The 18675-nt window shown below is 33.0% G+C and overlaps 2 protein-coding genes across 3 annotated transcripts; one reads left to right on the forward strand and one right to left on the reverse strand.

The window, feature by feature from the left end:
- The first annotated feature begins 1045 nt into the window (after positions 1-1045).
- LOC145725310 (ankyrin repeat, SAM and basic leucine zipper domain-containing protein 1-like) lies at positions 1046-5679 on the forward strand. Its single transcript, XM_081974017.1, has 9 exons — positions 1046-1487; positions 1950-2088; positions 2395-2517; positions 4188-4346; positions 4402-4472; positions 4596-4840; positions 4894-5139; positions 5192-5399; positions 5477-5679. The coding sequence occupies exons 1-9, from the start codon at positions 1413-1415 to the stop codon at positions 5639-5641; spliced, it is 1431 nt and encodes a 476-aa protein (XP_081830143.1). The 5' UTR covers positions 1046-1412; the 3' UTR covers positions 5642-5679.
- Positions 5680-6629: 950 nt separating this feature from the next.
- Positions 6630-18341, reverse strand: LOC145725313 (heat shock protein beta-1). 2 transcript variants are annotated; one of them, XM_081974021.1, is made up of 4 exons: positions 17993-18341; positions 9454-9520; positions 7742-7943; positions 6630-7301 (listed from the first exon to the last, which is right to left on the reverse strand). In XM_081974021.1, the coding sequence occupies exons 1-4, from the start codon at positions 18171-18173 to the stop codon at positions 7110-7112; spliced, it is 642 nt and encodes a 213-aa protein (XP_081830147.1). In that variant the 5' UTR covers positions 18174-18341; the 3' UTR covers positions 6630-7109. The 2 variants fall into 2 exon arrangements, with proteins under 2 accessions (XP_081830147.1, XP_081830148.1); XM_081974022.1 differs by lacking the exon at positions 9454-9520 and having other exon boundaries at positions 17995-18334.
- Positions 18342-18675: the final 334 nt, after the last annotated feature.

Genomic DNA, 18675 nt, shown 5'->3' on the forward strand with positions numbered 1-18675 from the left:
CCTGTTCAAGCACTGTCAACTAGTCAAAATAACCGTAGGGAATTATTTTGATACACCATAAAATCAAAGGTACAAGAAAATTATTCGAATTTGACTTGACACCTACTTTTAGAGAAAAGCGCAGTTAACACGTGACAATCGGTTCCCAACCACTGAATTGAATACACTGAATTGAATGTGTCAGACATCACAAAAAATACCATTTTTGTACAATCATTGAGAATTACAGTATGGTATTTTTATAATTTTGGACAATGTTAAAATGCTACTTAGTTATAAACTGTCGTGCTTTTTAGTACTGGTATTTCAATAACATTTACATATTAGTTCTGACTTTTTAAATCCGGCCCTGGACAAGAACAATTTTAAAATATTTTGAGATTATTTCTAGGCACCAGCCATCTCATTCTGACAAATGTGTATTTTTCGCACTCAATGACTAAAGATATTAGAAAATCACTACACACACGATACTCATTTGCTCGTCTACGTAATTATTGACGATCAGAAAGCATTACCCCTAACATGCAGCCATTGTCAGGCAAATGAGCCAGTTTCTTTTTAATCTTGGCTACAAATTGCTTTTCATTTTGTGTGAGTCTAGTTTATGTAACAAAAAACATTAATTGTTAAACAAATTAGATTTTTCCGTTAATGTCCAATATTATATTTATTTTTAATCTCTTAAGAACATGTAAAAGAAATCAAGATATTAGTAGGTATTACTTTTACATGAACATTGTCTTGAAAAAACCCGCATTTTTGTACTTACTTAAAACGATTAATACATCGAAAATGAATGTTCAAATATTTTTCTTTAGTAGTTGTAACTTGGAACTTGGAGTAAACTCAAAAACTAAGTTAACGAACATAATTAAAGTGATTTATCTGATTGGCTTATTGTCATCGACGTAACAAGCAAGAACCAATCGAAAATTGTAGGAATTGGCAACCGTGCGAAATACAAACAAACAAGAAGGACTTGGCAACATTGAAAAATTTAAAAATGTACGTCACTTCTGTCAATAAAAAAATATTAAACAGAAAAAACATAACTTGTCATTTGAAACGAAATTTCGAATTATTGCCAGTTTTTACTATCGTGCATCAAGAAAGTGGTTACTAAGAACAGTGGAAGAATGTGTTAAAAGTGGTTAAAGCAAAGTTAAAAATTATGCCAGGATTCTATTCTCGTTACGAGCTGGCAAATGCCCTAATACCAACTACAAAAAATATAATGTCAACTGTCAAATTTGAACTAAACACCATACATAACCTCATTTTTTATAAGTATTTATTTTGATTTCCCCTATTCCGGTTTTATTTCAAAAAGCTAGTTTTTCTGAATAGTCCTTTAAAATTGTTCGTTTTTTGAATATTGTATCAAATTTACACATCGAACATAATTTGCCATGGCTAGACCAGACTGGTCTTCAGATAGTGAAGACAGTCTTTTTGCTGATGATGGGGATTATATGGAATTTAAGGTAATATTTTTTTAACTCAATGTGTTAATAGCTTTTTTAAAGTTTCTAATTCTGCAAGAAGTAAGTGGAATGCAGCAAGCAGTAGGAGTAAAAAGTATCTGTTTCAATTTATAGTTCAACTTTAGTCTGTAAAACATCATAATTGTGTTTTCCCCTGCCATTTATAGGTGAAAATAAAAGACAAATTTATCAAATGATGTTCCAAAAAGCCTTAAATGGGGGTAAAGGCCAGTAGACTATGCACAAAGCAGTAAGGAATGCAAATGATTCATTTCTTGCTGCTTATTGCTTGTGGTTTATGGTTTATGTGGCTTGCACTTATTTGTCAAACTATGAATAGATATATACTGATTACTTCTTGCTTCTTGAGGAATTAGGACTATGAATTCAGATTCCAAAAGAAGATTGTTTTGCAAATGTTGCTAGCACAGTAAATTGTTTAAAATTTGAGTTTTATTATAGCAAAAAATACGGCAAAACCATGTTATTATCCAACCTAAAGATGTTTCTGAAGAGCAGAAAAAGCAACAGGAAAGACTCAATTTTATGTTTGCTATTAATTCGGGAACAGTAGAAGAAGTATCAGGTTTTATTTCTTCAGGTAAATATAGTAGAGACCTAACACTGGTTTACATTATTTTTAAGGGTTTAGTGAGTTTGTTTTGTAACTTATTGCATCTTTAAGTGGACTGTTAGATTATTTTAGTATACCATAAATCAATTAGATTGCAGAGCAGATAATGCTGCTGCACATTGAATGAATACATAGTTAATATAAAACTAAATCAACTAAAATCAAATAGAATTTCAGCATCAAAAGTTAATTTTACTGCACTTTCTGTCAACAATCTGTTTAATAGATAGACTAACTAAATTATAATATAATAATAAACCTTTATTCTTATAGGTATAGACATACAAGCAGACCTAAAAGATGGTTGGAAACCTATAATGTTAGCTTCTAGTTCCGGGAGGCCTGAAATTGTTGACATTCTTATTAAAGCAGGAGCTAATGTAAATCAGGATCATGGTTAGTATACTGACATTTAAATCCATTTCTCATGTGACCTATTTGGAATTATTTTTTTTTTTTTTGATAACTGATAATAATTGAAAACACTTGCTAAGTCTACAAGTGCCAAGGGGTAAACCACTGGGGCATTAAAGTGTACACTGTAGGAATTAGTGGGCATTACTTGGGAATTGGCAAAATTACTAAGAATAGCAAATAATAAGCTAGTTATTAATGATTGAACAAAAAAATGCACCAAAAAAGTGATAAAAAATGGATCAAATTTGACGCCCTCTAGCGGGCAAACGGCTAACCAATCGATTTTTATACGTCAATGGGAAGCTCATTTCATTGGCGCTATTGACATAAAAGTATATACAAAGTGCTACAAATACACGTGTTATTTACGGTTTAGTGACAGGATGCACCACAAACATTTTTTGACTGGTTAAAGGCTAATTTGACTATAGAAAATTAGGAATACACGGTCATGTGACTTACTAGATCTACCACGACGTAATGCTTGGAAATTTTTTGAAAAACTGTTTTTGCAAATGATAATTTTCGTAAGGGTCAAATTTGTCTGAAACACCGCCACTATCCTAATGGGTTTTGCGCGTTATTTTGACCAGTTAGTGCAAGCGAAAATAGACCTTAATGAATGTATTCCTACAGTTTTGCTACTACTCTAGGCAATCATTGTGCTAGGTTTGTGCCAAATATCAGGGCCGTATCTGCCCGATTTAAAGAATTCGCTTAAAGATAGAGCAGTAATAGTCAAGGAAAATATTTAGTTAGCTTTGGAGCCATCTGGCGGCCAAATGTGACGATTTTTTAAATAAGTGGCGTAATACAAACTTCTTTAATTTTGAACAGAGAATCAGACAGAATTATAAGAATGTGTTCCGTTTGAAAAACTAGACTTTCTGTCTTTTTTTAGAACTGATTTTTTGACCACACTGTATTATATGTATATTTTGACGTTTTTCTGCACCCATTCCTAGAACAAATCTTGTCTAACATAACAAAACACAAAAACAAAAACACTTTTCCTCATATGTATATGTAAAAAATGTTTTGGGAGACAAAAAATATCAAATTTCACATAAAAATAATGGTAAATATCTCAGAAACCGATCATTATGACATTATGCACGCATATTTTCTTATTTTTACTTTTTTCTAATTGAAAAATGTTTTTTTAGACTCTCTTGTTGTGATAATTCAGGATAAAGTTTTTGGGTATTGTTAGGTTAGGTTAATTATTAAGAATTACTGGGCATTACAAGAAATTAGTGGGCATTACTCGCATATTAGGAATTAGTGTACAAAATTTTACTCAGCGGTTTACCCCTCAACAGGTGCAGCATTTTGTAAATCTCAGCACAGTGGGTAGTTTATTGTGATTGGTAAAAAAAACAGCTGTTACATCACAAACTCCAAACAGTGCTGCAATTTATGCAAATGCTGCACTTGCGGACTACCATCACGATTCATAGATTTGAAAGCAGGAAGTGCTTAATTGCTGCTCTAGAGCAAATTCTTGGCGTTTTCCTAAAAAACCTTGATGTCTTTGAAATAAAGGTATCAAAAGAGAACAAAGATTCATGGGTCTTCAAAAATACTTTTGCTACTTTTATATAATGCAGTTTTTATGAGATTTACTTTCTGCACTTGACATATTATAGATGGAGTTACTCCTTTAATGATGGCATGTAATTCTCCTTCCTATACTGTTCCATTTAATAAATCACTTGAAGTTGTGAAACTTTTGGTAAACAACGGTACAAATGTCAAAGCTATCAACAGAAAACGAATGGATGCTTTGATGCACGCAGCTTGCAATGGTTAAACAGAATGTTTGAAATATTATCCAAATGAAGTTAATTAAGGTTTTTGTAGGAAATTTATTAGTTGTGGAATATCTTTTGCCTCTATCAAATAAAGAGGCTGTAGATAATCAAAGGTGGAATGTAAGTATTGTGGATTTGTAAAGTATGTTGCTCAGTTGTTTGTAGAATGCTCTGTTTGGTAATTACTAATTACTAAACAGATCAAACTGCAAACAACAATTAAGGTTTCGTGTTTGACTTTAGGCTTTAACTTGGGCTGTGAGTAATAATCAACCAGAAACTGTGAAGTTCTTGTATGAGAAGGGATTTTCTGTTGATTTAATTGACGTGCGAGGCAACACAGCCCTGGACATAGCTAAAGAGAATGGTTTGGACAAAATTGTTAGTATTTTTCCTAAAGGGGGAGATGATTTGGTTGAGGAGATTCTAATACAACAAAAACATTTAACATTTGAGCAAAACTTTGCACACCTTCAGAAAAACGAGATGTGAGTCCAAAGTGATATACGTAAAATTATGTGACTGAGTGTTGAGTTTCCAGCCCACTATTTTTTGAAGATGTGTGTGACTTTCTGTTATCAGTAAAGTGCAGCCAGCTAATACCACTTTTTCGGGGCAACAATATTAGTTTAGAGCAATTACTATCCATGGACGACAATGATCTGAAAACTGTAGGAGTTCGTTTACCTTACCAAAGAAACCGGATACTATCGGGATTGCACCGTTTTCACAAACAACCTTTTCTTCCCAAGTCCTTACACGTTTGCATCAGGAACGACACATACAGGTTGGTATTCTTGTTTCTGGACCTTCAGACTAGTGAATTTGCGATTTTATAGCAACGTTGACGTTGCCACTCAACTAATGTCTGCCATAAAACAAATCATTGCCATGGAAGCTAGTTTAAAGTATTTATTAAAACACTTGAAAGGTGAAAAACTGACCAGTCAAGAAAAAGTGATGGTGTACAATAACATTGAAGATATCAAGTTGAAAATCCAACGATTGAAGACTGTTCTGAATAAGCTGAACAAACGATTTGAAACGGTAAGTTTAATTTTTTAATATAAAATTAGAAGGCTTCTAGCCATATTAAGAAATTTTTGTATTCTTGACATTTTCAGTGGGATGCTTTAGCAAATCCGGCTGATGCGATAACAAATAACTCAGTTAAGGTTTTAAATGGACGGCAATGTCTTGTTTCATGGAAAAAACTTGGTATTGGTTTTAGTGTTGGTTTGTTTTGTTACCTCGTGATTATTAAGTTAAAAACTAGTTCTGTAAAGTAGAGACCAAAGTGATCAAAGAAATATTTTTTTATAAAGAAGTCTATTTTAATTACTACATAAATCAATAAGGCAATATTACTATTGTTGATCGGTTGGTAACGTGTCAATTAACTGACATATCTTTATATAAACTGATTTTTTGGGTCATTTTTAAAACTTCTAGTCATTTCGAAACGAATTTGAATGCGATGTTGACTGTCATTGTGCCTGATTTATTGGCTTTTTGCTGACGTGAAAAACTTTTACTGTTATGCACTGTAATTGCCCTATACAGGGTAGAAAAAAAGCGCGTGCAAAAAAGTGAAATTTTCCAAATTCACTAATATGTTTTTTGGTTTTGTGTTAACATAAGGAAGTGTTGCTTATCACATATCAGGTTTTCAATGTAAGGGTCTTTCACTGGGGACTGACCAACCCCCCGTTTTGGGCTTCCGTGTATGTAATTAAAGAAACTGAAATAGTCACTTGATGTAGTTTAAAAAGTTGAATCCAAAAATTAGTAAACCTTCAAATAGAAGAGCTACAGCCAATAATGGTGTTTTTTCTAATGGATCAACCGGTAAATATAACTATTTTCGGAATGTGCCCAAAATTCTGCAACTATTTTTACAAAAAAAAATAAAATTTTTATAATCTTTCGAAATTTGTTTTTTGACGAACCTTGTATATTGATAAAATAAATTATAGAGAGGACCATTCATTAATTATAACTCTGGAATCATAGCCATAAACAAATGAGGGTAGGATATAAGACATGTTTTACAATTTTACGACAAACTAAAATAAAATTTTGTGGTTCCCAGTGAAAGACCCTGTACAAGTGTCTAACAAATTAAATTTGATGTCCTGTTCAGTTCTTGAATATTAGAGTATGTTCCAATATATTTTATTTGTGAAAATTTGTGTGAGATAATCGGATTTTGGAAGAGCTCAGTAGCAAGATAAAGATTGTAATCTGTTAGATGACTGCTAAAAAAAACTGAAAATGTTTGCTTAAAAAGACATTTATTATTTACGGATAACTTAGAAAAAAGATAAATACATATAATTAAAAAAAAAGTAAGTTACTACCTCTACGCTTTGAAGCTTGAGAATTTCCAAAAATATTTAATATCATGTAGTTTATTAGCACATCTATTTTACCTAGAACAGAAAAAAGAAACTGTTTTACAGAATTTTTATTGGTTAACTGAAAATTGAATAAGATTAATAAACCATTTTTTTAAACTGAATACATTATAATAATTCTCCGGAATAGAACTAACTATACCTACTAACAGAAACTTGAATAAATAAAACAAATGAAACCCAATCGTCCAGTCGTAAACTAAAAAACAAAATTTTTAACAAATAATCTGATTAAGGCCCGTCAATGTGAACTGAACAAAAAAAAAACATAAAAACTAAACAATGCTATTTTTTAAGCCGTCGAACTTTACATCAATATTTTAATAATAACTTTAAATTATTAATGTTGAATGGGAATCAATTTTTCGCCGGACGCGATGGCAGGTAACGGGGCCTCCACGGTCAAAACGCCGTCTTTGCTCAAAGACGATTTGATCAGCTCCGGATTGGTTCCTTTCGGCAACAGGAATTCCCGGTTGTATTCCCTATAGACGGATTTCGATTCTGTTTTCTCTTCGTGTTTAGCGTGAACCTGAGAAATAACAACCAATGAGTCAAAGTCACGATTAAACAAGTAGAAATTTACAAAAATTGGTTTGTTTGCATCAATTATCGTACAAATAAAAACTTGTACACAACCCTAAGTATAAATATTTACGTGTGATAATATCTTGGCTATTTGCTCTTTAAGCATGATGATAGTTGTGCTTGTCTCTGGTACATTTTCATATCAGCCATGTTAATATTTATTTTCAGTGATTGTTTAGTTAGTTACGGGGTCAAACTTTATTTAAATTGCTTGAAGGACAAGGGATGCTTTAATCCTAAGATGTTTAATGAATGTTTACCTGAAATGTTTTTTTTGTCTCATTTACTCTATTCGTCTAGCAGGTGGATGAGAGAGTTATTGAAAATGGTGCAAAAATGTTGATAAAAATAGTAGAGGCATATTGTTCAAAACAGTATAATTACCAATAATTTGTTGTCAACGGTTTTGACGACTATTTCTTCAGGGGCGTACTGGCTGACGTCGAATCTAAGTTTGAGACTTTTGTCGTTTCCGTCGCTCTGGATGAGGGGCGAATTCAGGTCGTCGTACCAAGTGCGAAGTTCAGCTGGTGGTCCGGCTCTGTGAGCGAGATCTGAGCTTGCGTTCGATGACTGAGTGGTGGTACTGAAATCCATCAAAGTAATATTAGATAAGTGGCACATTAACAAGAAAATGTTTACTAAAATGTTGGATGCGCTCCTGGTAAATCCATAACATAGTTGACAAAACGAATGTTTTTAACCTTCAAATACTTAGTGACAATGAAAGCAAAAAAATCAAATTAACCACATCCGCTTGATCATTGGTGCAGAAGTTCCAAAGAGCAAATTTTTTTATGGTTCATCGTATTTTTATTGGCAGATGCTCAGTCCGCTCATATTTCTTTCTCAATTCTTTGATTTAAGAAGTTGTGTCCCTTATTTCTTGTATTTTTCAACTTTACCAGATATTTGCAAAATGGTTAGAGATAATATTTCTATTTTGACTTGGATTTACAGTAACTTTAAAGAACTGTATGTGTGAATTGTTTCCGTTAAGTTTTGCAGAAACCAAGTAACTACGAAATCAAAAACTTCAACCCGATGCATCTTCAAGTGTGCAAGTTGATTATAGGTAAGAAGGAGGTTGAATTATAAGAGGAAAACAGCTGTATTAATCTTATTTCCAAAAAAAAAAAATAATTGATTTACCTAGAAGAATCATTGTTGCATTTATTTTTTTAGTATAATTTGAGTGGCATTTTTTAAGCTTTAACCCTCATCACTTTAAAAACAGTATAAAACTGGCTTAGGGTAGGTTACAAATGGAAAAGGTCTCGAATTTTGAACAATATACATAGGTAACCAGTTTGCGAAACAGATGTGACGTAATTTAAAGAGTTATTAGCCACAAGATGAGAGCAGTCTTTCTGATCAGAAGTTTGCGCCATCTTTTTACTTCGTACGATGTATTATTTTGAAATTTCCCTGTTTACAAAAAAGTATTTCTTAAAAATTTGGAAATTTCAATTAACAGTAGAAAAAAAAATTTGTGATAGGTTCTACCACCCTAAAATTAGACCAGAAAACTGATTTCAGTTCAAGTCTAGTAGATAATAATTATTATCGTTTCTTAATGACTACTAGAAAATTTATATACAATAAGTGGTTTATAACTCGGTAAATATTCATCTCACATAGTTGTGACGAGTAAAGCAAGTTAATTTAAAGCAAGCCAGATTATCTTAATTATTGCATCGCAAACATCATCAATAGACCTGATTGATTAACGTAGGGCCATTTTAATGACATTTAAGGAAGTTGCAATGGCGTAACTGATCGAAATCGAATTTAAAATGGGAAATTAACGTTAAGGTCGAATAGATGCATAAAATAGACTACTGTTCATGCGTGACTCGTCCAAGCTAATTGCGTAATTACTGAGCATTTAAATAACAAAGTAGACATTTAAATAATTGTTTATAATACAGGAGGCTGTAAATAAAATTTCAAAGAAATACATATTGACGTCCACTTTATCGGTTATAAGTTCGGGGTACATTTTGACCAAATGTTTAATGCAGAAAAGTGGACGTCAATTAATCAAAATCTACTGTAACCATAAGGACGTTTTGTCCCCTAAAATGATAAATTACCTGGAAGATGACTTGCTTGAAGACAATTTTTCATTCCTGCCTTCCTTAAATACTTCCGACTCGTAAGACATGCAAGGAAAAAAGCATTAGGTTAGATTGGTTATGTTAGAGCAGCCCCAAGTACCTGCAGAGCCTTAGTACTACTGTTAATTATGCCAAGGGTTAATCGTATTAAAGCTTACCTAGAAAAAAATACATTAGTTAATATAAACGTGTAATCACTCAATATACATCATTTTGACTGTGGTAAATGACAAAAGATAAAAACTTCCAGTGATTATACTGATCAAGTCACGCAACGTTATAGTTTATAATAAAGTGGAGGAAACGGGATCTTTCCTTGGACTGTCTTAAATTATGTTATGCCCATAATTGATAGTGGTTTTATTTATGATCTTGCCGAGATCTGCTTGGGTGTAGCGATTGCAAAATCGCATAATTAAGTTAAAAAATGTATAGCATTCACTTCCATGTTTGGGAGTGAAAACTGCACAAGTCTGATCTGGGTGGCCAACTAAACGATATATCCATTTTCTCAAAAATTTCTTAATAAGGACACAATAATATGCCAAATCCACATTAACACTGCCAGGTCATATTATACACATTAAAATTATGTGCAACGCAACAGTCTTGCATTCATTATTACTAGTTGTTTGGTAATGATTAAAGTAAACTTCATTAAGAGCTCCAACATAATGGGAAAAGGAAGTTCCAACAAACGAGCGTTTCAAATTACATTCCATCATTCAGTTTAGACCAGGGACGTATTTTACGGTCTTTTTTGCAGTTAAGCACCCAGAAATAAATTTCGACAGAAAATAACCTTAATAACCAAAGTATGAGTGCACCCAACTACCCACGACCGCATAACTAAACGGGATTTCTGACCGAGAAAAAAGTGAACATTTATACTTGTATAGTTTAGCATTCTCGAATGGCTATTTTTAGGACTATTCAACATTCCACCAAAGATTTATATCCATCACTGAAGTCGGATTGATGCCAAAAATATGACACTTTTGCGGTGTGTTGTGAATTTTGGATTTAGGAGTTTGAACGTATGGAATTTATTATGTGGATCTGTATTTGGTTAATTTTTACCTTACAACATATTTAAAAAAAAATATACAAAATTTGGTCTAGAATAAAAGCTGACCATTATTTCAGTTTTTCAAACAAATTAATAAATGGAAGTAGAAGTCCATAATTTCTCAGTGGAGGTGTAAAAAATACAAAATGAAAAAATACACACAACAAATTCTGTTCAACTTTTAGCAGGCCAAAGGCGCGCTAAACATGTTTCGGGCCTGTAAAGAACCCATCTTCAGGAAATTACATTAGATGGTAAATTGTAGGTAAATGTTTTTCTTAAAACGGGATCCATATTAAGGCATTAATAACTAGGTGACTCATTCTGGAGAAAAAATTAAAGTGACTTAAATTAGATCAGACTAAAGTGTCCTAATAAGCTACATACTTAAAGAAAGTTCGGTTAGTCCTATTTTCTCCAACCAGATGATGATTTGACAGTTATCACGTGACTGTCCTAATCGTACACAATGGAGTGTCACGTGACAATTGTCAAATTGAATTCTGGTGGAGTGGTCTGGCGAGGAATAACAGAACACAACTCATAATCATATGGATGGATTTGGATTAGTCAAAATCCAGGTCCTTAACAATTTGACAGTTTCGTTGCTTTTCCGTGAAAATTTTAGTTTATCCTAACTTTTTAACGGAAACGTGAGAAAAAGGATGCCAAAATGTGGAAAAAATGTATTGTTTTAAAACCGTAAAAATGCGTTTATAAGGTCACACGGATTTGATTATCACTTTTTGGAAAAAATAATTGTCCCATTTTGTTTCGTAAAGCATAACATCTACGTGCTGCGTGTTTGAGTAGAGATTTTAAAGCGCATTTTGTGACGTCATTTGACAGTAGATTTACAAAAAAGTCACATGATAAGCTGTCAAAATGTCTGGATTTTATCTTGAAATAAAAATGTGCGTAAAGGCTAAAAATTCATTTTTTTTTTAAATATCAAGTTATCAAATAAACGTTCCTGTTACCAACTCCAAAAATTACGGTAACGATCGCCAGATTTTTTTAGTATTTATTGTACGAAACTACTACTACGCTTTCTATTTCGGTCTGTTGACATCACCATTCATTACGTATGCGGCGTCTTAAAATGGACAGTTTTGTACCAACTGTTTGCTCAAGTCATAAAAACTTGCTGAGCCACCAAGGCGTGAATGTTCATATTAACACGTACCGGTTGGTCACGGAATTTATTTCAATTGTCCTTTACAAGTGGGTTTTACTTTTAATATGCCTTATACGTGCATTTAAATGTTGGTTCTTATGTGTAATCACTTCCTAAGCACGTTACTAATCTAAGAAATGTTGTCTACATAAAAACATACAATGATCTCTACTGTTTGTTTCTTTTGAAGATAGATAATCACCTATCCTAATGACACATTATGTACACTTGTGGATGTTTACTAAGCAGATCTGTGGTAGAAAACTGCTTTGCATATTTTACAGTTGCACATTGTTTACGTTTTAAAAAGAGATAAAGTGTAACCCCATTAAATTTTAAATACTTATTCTGGGTAGAATATAAATAAATTAGTGTTGCTAACCGACTAACGATATACTGTGTATACCGTTTTAATTAGTATCCAAAGCAAACTAACGAGATTTGAAATTAGTCAAATATGGCGAAATAATTTTGAAAAAATGATTACCATTTTTGATATTATAATACACTGCTCATAGTGAATTTGATGTAATGATAAGATTGTTTAGATCATCTAGTTCTTTAAAGAAACTTTTCAAATGTGTGATCAAATGATTGTTGAAATTGATAGAGCAACTTCCTATAGTTATTCCATACATTGTTAGCTATGCAAATTGCAGATATTGTGCGAAACAGGACGTAACCTTCACTGCCTACAACAATAAACAATTACCTTATATGGCGATGGAAGCTGCTGGTAATGCTCCCACCTACACACGTGTGTTTTAAATGCTTTTATACACGTTTCAAATGTTCTCAACAGTAGGTATCATTAAGCAATCCACCATTCCAATTTTAGCAGAATTTGTTTCGTTTAGATCGTTCATTAAACGTGTGCGATGACAGGAAGTTGAGAAGGGAGATAGTTTCCGTTTCCTAGGGCTGAAGACACAAACATCGACAAACGTGCCCATATAGAGTTACAATTTGAAGAACGTCTCGGCTAAATTTAGAACGTCCGCCCAGCCATTTTTAGTACCGTTGATGTAAGAGTACATTGAACTTGTACACATTTTACTGACTGCTTAAAGTCTATATTTAGTGGTTGCAAGAAACGTGAAGGAACTTAGAATAAAAAGCCTGCGAAGAAAGATCAGAATCGCATAAAACCCAGCTCGCCAATTATCATATTTAAAATATTGCTCTGCATTTTCATTATTATTTGTTAAGAGTATTCTTTAATTATCAATCAAGTTTTTTTTTTGCGCCAATCAACAGTTTTTGTACCAAAATGCCTTTTTGCATATAAAATACCTTGAACTGCCTTTAAAACACCTCACAATGCTTCATTATTGCTCAAAATGCCTTCAAACCCTAAAATGCCCCATATTGAATGAAAAATACCTCGAAATGGCTTTAAATTATTTAAGCTGCCTCAGAATGCCTTCAAATGTTTACCTACACATTTGTGGCATTCTTCAATTTAGTTATAATGACCCTGGTATTGAAAACCTTGATGAAATAGACCATTTTCTGCTCACGTGGCATTTATATGTCAGATTAATTAAGTAGCATGTCTGCTTTTACAATTTGTAAAACATAAGGATTAAGGATTCCAAAAAAATGACTTCCTCAGGTTACCTGATTGCTTTTCCAAATTTTGAAGACCCAAAAGCTTAAAATTCATTTTTTTTAAAGTCACGTGACAGTTTTTAGGTTAGGTTAGGTGACAACGTAAAGGGTTTTTCCAAATTTTTGACACTTGTGCCGAAAGCTTAAAATTGAGCTTAAAATTTCAGGTGACGTCTGAAATTACGGGTTATATTTTGACGTTTGCACGAATCTTCTAACTGTCGTAGTAACCAAGTTAGCACGTGTCAAATAAAGACACCTATCATTTAAAAGAGACAGTTGAAAAATTGGTAATTTAAATTTAGACAGTAGTAAAATTGTAAGAACTACGTCACGTGACTTTGTTAATTCAATTTTTGAGCTTCCAACACTGTAAAGACCAGTTGACATTGTCAAAAACACGTCAAATCACGTGACCTTCAAAACGCAGTAAAAACTTTGAAAAGATGTTAAATAAAATTTAGACAGTTGTAAAAAGTTAAATTGCATAATACACGTCACGTGACTTGGATAATTTAATTTTTGAGCTTGCAACACTGTAAAGACCAGTTGACATTGTCAAAAACACGTCAAATCACGTGACCTTCAAAACGCAGTAAAAACTTTGAAAAGGTGTTAAATAAAATTTAGATAGTTGTAAAAAGTTAAATTGCATAATACACGTCACGTGACTTGGATAATTTAATTTTTGAGCTTGCAACACTGTAAAGACCAGTTGACATTGTCAAAAACACGTCAAATCACGTGACCTTCAAAACGCAGTAAAAACTTTGAAAAGGTGTTAAATAAAATTTAGATAGTTGTAAAAAGTTAAATTGCATAATACACGTCACGTGACTTGGATAATTCAATTTTTGAGCTTGCAACACTGTAAATACTAGTTGACATTGTCAAAAACAATCACGTGACCTTCACAACGCAGCATAAACTTTGGAAAATTGATAAATAAAATTTAGACAGTTGTAAAAAGTTAAATTGCATAATACACGTCACGTGACTTGGATAATTCAATTTTTGAGCTTGCAACACTATAAAGACCAGTTGACATTGTCAAAACGCAGTATAAACTTTGGAAAATTGATAAATAAAATTTAGACAGGTGTAAAAACGTAAATTGCAAAGTATACGTTACTTGACGTTGATATAATGCAATTCTGAGCATGCACCACTGTAAAGGCCAGTTAATATCTGTCAAAATTAATCACGTGACCGTTATAATGTGGTTGAAACTTTATAAAAACTTGGTAAATTAAATCTAGACTATTTTAGCAGTTGTAAAAGCTGAAATTGCAAGAGACACATCACGTGACTTTGATTATGCAATTTTAGAGCTTGCAACACTGTAAAGTCCAGTTGACACCTGTCAAAAACAGTCACGTGACCTTAAAAATGAAGTTTAAATGTTTAATAATTAGTAATGAATATTGTTTCAACTTAAACTTTTATTTACACCAATAACAGTGACTTGATTTTCAATATGTAGTAGACAAATGGTCATATGATGTGAATTCTTCTCAGAATTGTCATAACTGTTAATCAACTGATGTGAGTCCAATTCATAAATTAAATTATGTACTTTTAGTCAGCACACAGAATAAAAACACCAAAAACGCAGTTGTAATAGCTTTATAGCATATGGTTGACTTTTTGGCGAACTATAGCGTCAGTTTGTGTCACATGAAAGTCAAAATGTACCCAACAAAACTGACCTATTTGATTTGTTAACTTTCCTATAATTTTGCAATAAACCATTTTACAAATGACAATGAGAGTCATCAGCTTAAACGATTCTCTACTATATGACGATGACGCAATCGCTATTTACCCTGGTTTAGACCCTACTACAATTATTTCCTTATAACTGTCAAGGAAACTAAAATTAAAATAACTCCCTGCTTAATGTCCAATATTCCTGGCTTTTATTATCCTCTCATCAGCAAAGGGGAGGGTTGCAGGATTGGTCGCCATAAAATGCAGTTTGAATTACTATTATTATGGGGGGTGCAGGAAGCTATTATAAAGTCAGGGTCGGGAAAATGTTAAATGATTTAATTCTGTTTCGACTATCCCAAAAATTTGAACTAAAAATTTGCTCAGTAATGGTTTCATCTTGATAGTAAATTATAAGGAATTAGGTACATTGGTCTTATCTTAGTTTGAGTTTTTCTTAGTCATAATTACTGATCTTCCGTAAATATTTCAGAATTTTCAGTAGTTAGATAATTTGTTTGCTATTGATTTCGTCTGTGTTTGTATTGGCCGTTCTATAGAGACGACCTGAATCCTGTAAAGTGGATTTAGATCGAATTAGGGGTCAGGAATTAGGTCAAAGAACTTCGCTCAGACGTCTACGATAATTTTAAAACAACAATTAAATATTCAGTAATTGGCTATTTTAAGCTGTATTTACAAATATGTGAATCACTTTTAAAAATAAACGCTTCTTACTGCTTTAAAGCTAAGACATTTTGCCTTGTCCACCTTCAGACATCTTTTTAGTACATAGTAGAAAATGATCCGCCCAAGCAGAAAGCTATGAATCATATTTGACAAGCTTGGGCGGTCAACCGGTGGTACATCATTTATTTGAAACGCCAGTATTTTATACTTTGCAATCTTTTATCATACATATAATGAATTAATATATTAAGTCTTCTTCTATATAAGTATCTGTGCTAGATCTGCCAATCAAACGAGTTGTAGAAGTGGAAAGATACAGGATGTTCTGAATAAAACAGGTAAGTTGTAAGAAAAATTAGCATAAAAGATATGTGCACATATGTCTGGTAATATTTGGTTCTTGAATGAATGCCGCTTTGTTAACCATACATTTTACATATTGAAGAAATTTATTTATAATTCGAAATAGTTTACACCCTGAGGTATAGTAAAGTCAACAAATTTTAACGTTTTTTTTTATTAATTTTTGCAAATCTATTGATCAAACCCCTATTGAAAGAACAGTCTGCGACAAAATCGACCGTAATACCCACTTGTAGTGACCGGATCACATTTTTAAGCACATTTTTGAAATCCTCATTAAATTTCCTATCTGATAACCTAAAAAAAACAGTAAAATACGGTACTGTTTGGGAGTAGAGTGGTGTCAAAGTTTAAACTGTAAAAATGTCTGTTGAAAGAACAGTCTGCGACAAAATCGACCGTAATACACACTTTTAGTAACCGGATCACATTTTTAAGCAGATTTTTGAAATCCTCATTAAATTTCCTATCTGATAACCTAAAAAAAAAACAGTAAAATACGGTACTGTTTGGGAGTAGAGTGGTGTCAAAGTTTAAACTGTAAAAATGTCTGTTGAAAGAACAGTCTGCGACAAAATCGACCGTAATACACACTTGTAGTAACCGGATCACAATTTTAAGCACATTTTTTGAATCCTCATTAAATTTTCTATCCGATAACCTCAAAGTCCTGTCAAAGTTTAAACTGTACAAATGACGATGAAAAGAACAGTCTGCGACCAAATCGACCGTAATACCCACTTGTAGTGATCGGATCACATTTTTAAGCACATTTTTGAAATCCTCATTAAATTTCCTATCTGTTAACCTTAAAAAACACTTAAAAATTCGATACAGTCCCGGAGAAAAGTCCTGTCAAAGTTTAAACTGTACAAATGACGATTAAAAGGACAGTCTGCGATAAGATCGAACGATCTTATCGACTTTTCAAAGCTAAAGATGCCCTTTTTCGGGTCACATGACTGTTGTCGACAGGTGTCAATTTAAATTGTCACGTCATCACGTGACCTGCTTTTAGAATTTCAGCTTTTCCTGAACTGTTTAAATGTCATTTACACACTTTTCTACATAAAAGACATTTTCCGGGTCACGTGACTATTATTGATAAGCTTCAACTTAACTTTACAGTGTTGCCAGCTGTCAATTGAATTTGTCACTATTACGTGACGTGTATTTTACAATTTCAGCCTTTACAACTGTCTAAATTTGATTTAACAAATTTTCAACGTTTAAACTACATTTTAAGAGTCACGTGACTAATGTTAAAGTGGAATAAAAGGACCCTGGCTAAATTAACCACAGGCCAAACAATGCTAAGCAGATTAAGGGAAAGATATAGGACAGTTGGCGTTTTTCACCCTATGCAATTAAACATCAAGGGCAGGGGTATAAATCGTACCCTTAAAATTGAAACTGTCAAAGGGCAAACTGTTGGAGGGTGAGGTGTAATAGCATATACTTGGAAAAATTTAAATAACTTTGGTTTCAAGATTTTTTAGGAAAACGGTTTTTAGTTGTTAACTTGGTTTAAGTCAGAATCGTCACTTTGGCAACAATGTTTTCTATATGAGAGATTTTAACCAGGTAAGTCCTAGGCAGGTAATCAGCTTCTTTCAACCCTTGATACATTAATAACTATATTAGATTAGAGCATTTCATCTAATTTAAACACAATTAAAATTCAATGTCCAAGGTAAAAATGATAATTTCTCGTCAACAGTCAGAATACCTACTCTCTTTAGACCAGGTAAATCTAATCTTGATTGGCAACTAAACTCTTTACAATAGCTGTAAGAACTGCTGGTACTTTAGATACGCGTTATAATGATAATTATTACTGTAATTAGTTAATTTAAAAAATTTGGTCAACTAAAATACACATAGGAAAATCATCTACCTGGTTGTACTCCTGAAGAAGTTATTGCTTTCTCTGTTCATCAATTCGGAACGAAACTTGGACATTTCCTCTTCCATTTTACGCATTTCCGCGTCGAATCTTTCCCTAATGCTGGAAAATTCCGTGTCGATGACGCTAAAGTCGCTATGTTTGATGGGGATGTTCCTGTTTTCAGCCATTTTTTCTCGACTAATCCTCGCAAGTCACAACAGAAAGCACTCAAAAACCGCACACTAGCAAAATTATTTAACCGGCTTTGGGTGAAAATTAACGTGGATACGGAATAACAACGCAATCGTTCGACGTTCGGAATCGGTATGCGCAACGTTCTGAAACTGTATTCGATGTCATGCGACGATTTTAAATAGAAACGCGTTCTTTTGGGGGGCCCCATCGAAACTTGCGCGTTTTTTACTTGACTCGTTTTTCCGGTTTTCCTCCGGTCAGATCAGTTGCCGTCTCGCTCTAACTTAACGACAGTAATAAGGATTTTGTCGCACGAGTGCGATTCGAAAATGGTTAGCCAAGAGCGGAAGCAAAAATAAACCGAGTGTGCATTGCTTTTTTTTACGAATTTTGTGAACCTTCTATACAATCTGCTCGACCGGAAACTTTTAAAAATTACGGCAAATTAAAGTGAGATTTTTCTCGAAAAAACCTGGAAAATAATTTGCATTGATG

The sequence above is a fragment of the Ips typographus genome, linkage group LG2 (genome assembly GCF_016097725.1).
Source record: "Ips typographus isolate SLU linkage group LG2, UJ_Ityp_2.0, whole genome shotgun sequence".
Taxonomy (NCBI): domain Eukaryota; kingdom Metazoa; phylum Arthropoda; class Insecta; order Coleoptera; family Curculionidae; genus Ips; species Ips typographus.

What these genes read in the sequence shown, in the direction of transcription:
- LOC145725310 (XM_081974017.1), top strand. Translation starts at nt 1,413, where the DNA reads ATGGCTAGACCAGACTGGTCTTCAGATAGTGAAGACAGTCTTTTTGCT. An exon ending in GGGATTATATGGAATTTAAG is followed by an intron (nt 1,488 to 1,949) that starts GTAATATTTTTT and finishes GTTTTATTATAG; the next exon opens with CAAAAAATACGGCAAAACCA. An exon ending in TGAACAAACGATTTGAAACG is followed by an intron (nt 5,400 to 5,476) that starts GTAAGTTTAATT and finishes TGACATTTTCAG; the next exon opens with TGGGATGCTTTAGCAAATCC.
- LOC145725313 (XM_081974021.1), bottom strand. Translation starts at nt 18,173, where the DNA reads ATGGCTGAAAACAGGAACATCCCCATCAAACATAGCGACTTTAGCGTC. An exon ending in TCAAGCAAGTCATCTTCCAG is followed by an intron (nt 7,944 to 9,453) that starts GTAATTTATCAT and finishes GATGGATTTCAG; the next exon opens with TACCACCACTCAGTCATCGA. An exon ending in CCGTTGACAACAAATTATTG is followed by an intron (nt 7,302 to 7,741) that starts GTAATTATACTG and finishes GTTATTTCTCAG; the next exon opens with GTTCACGCTAAACACGAAGA.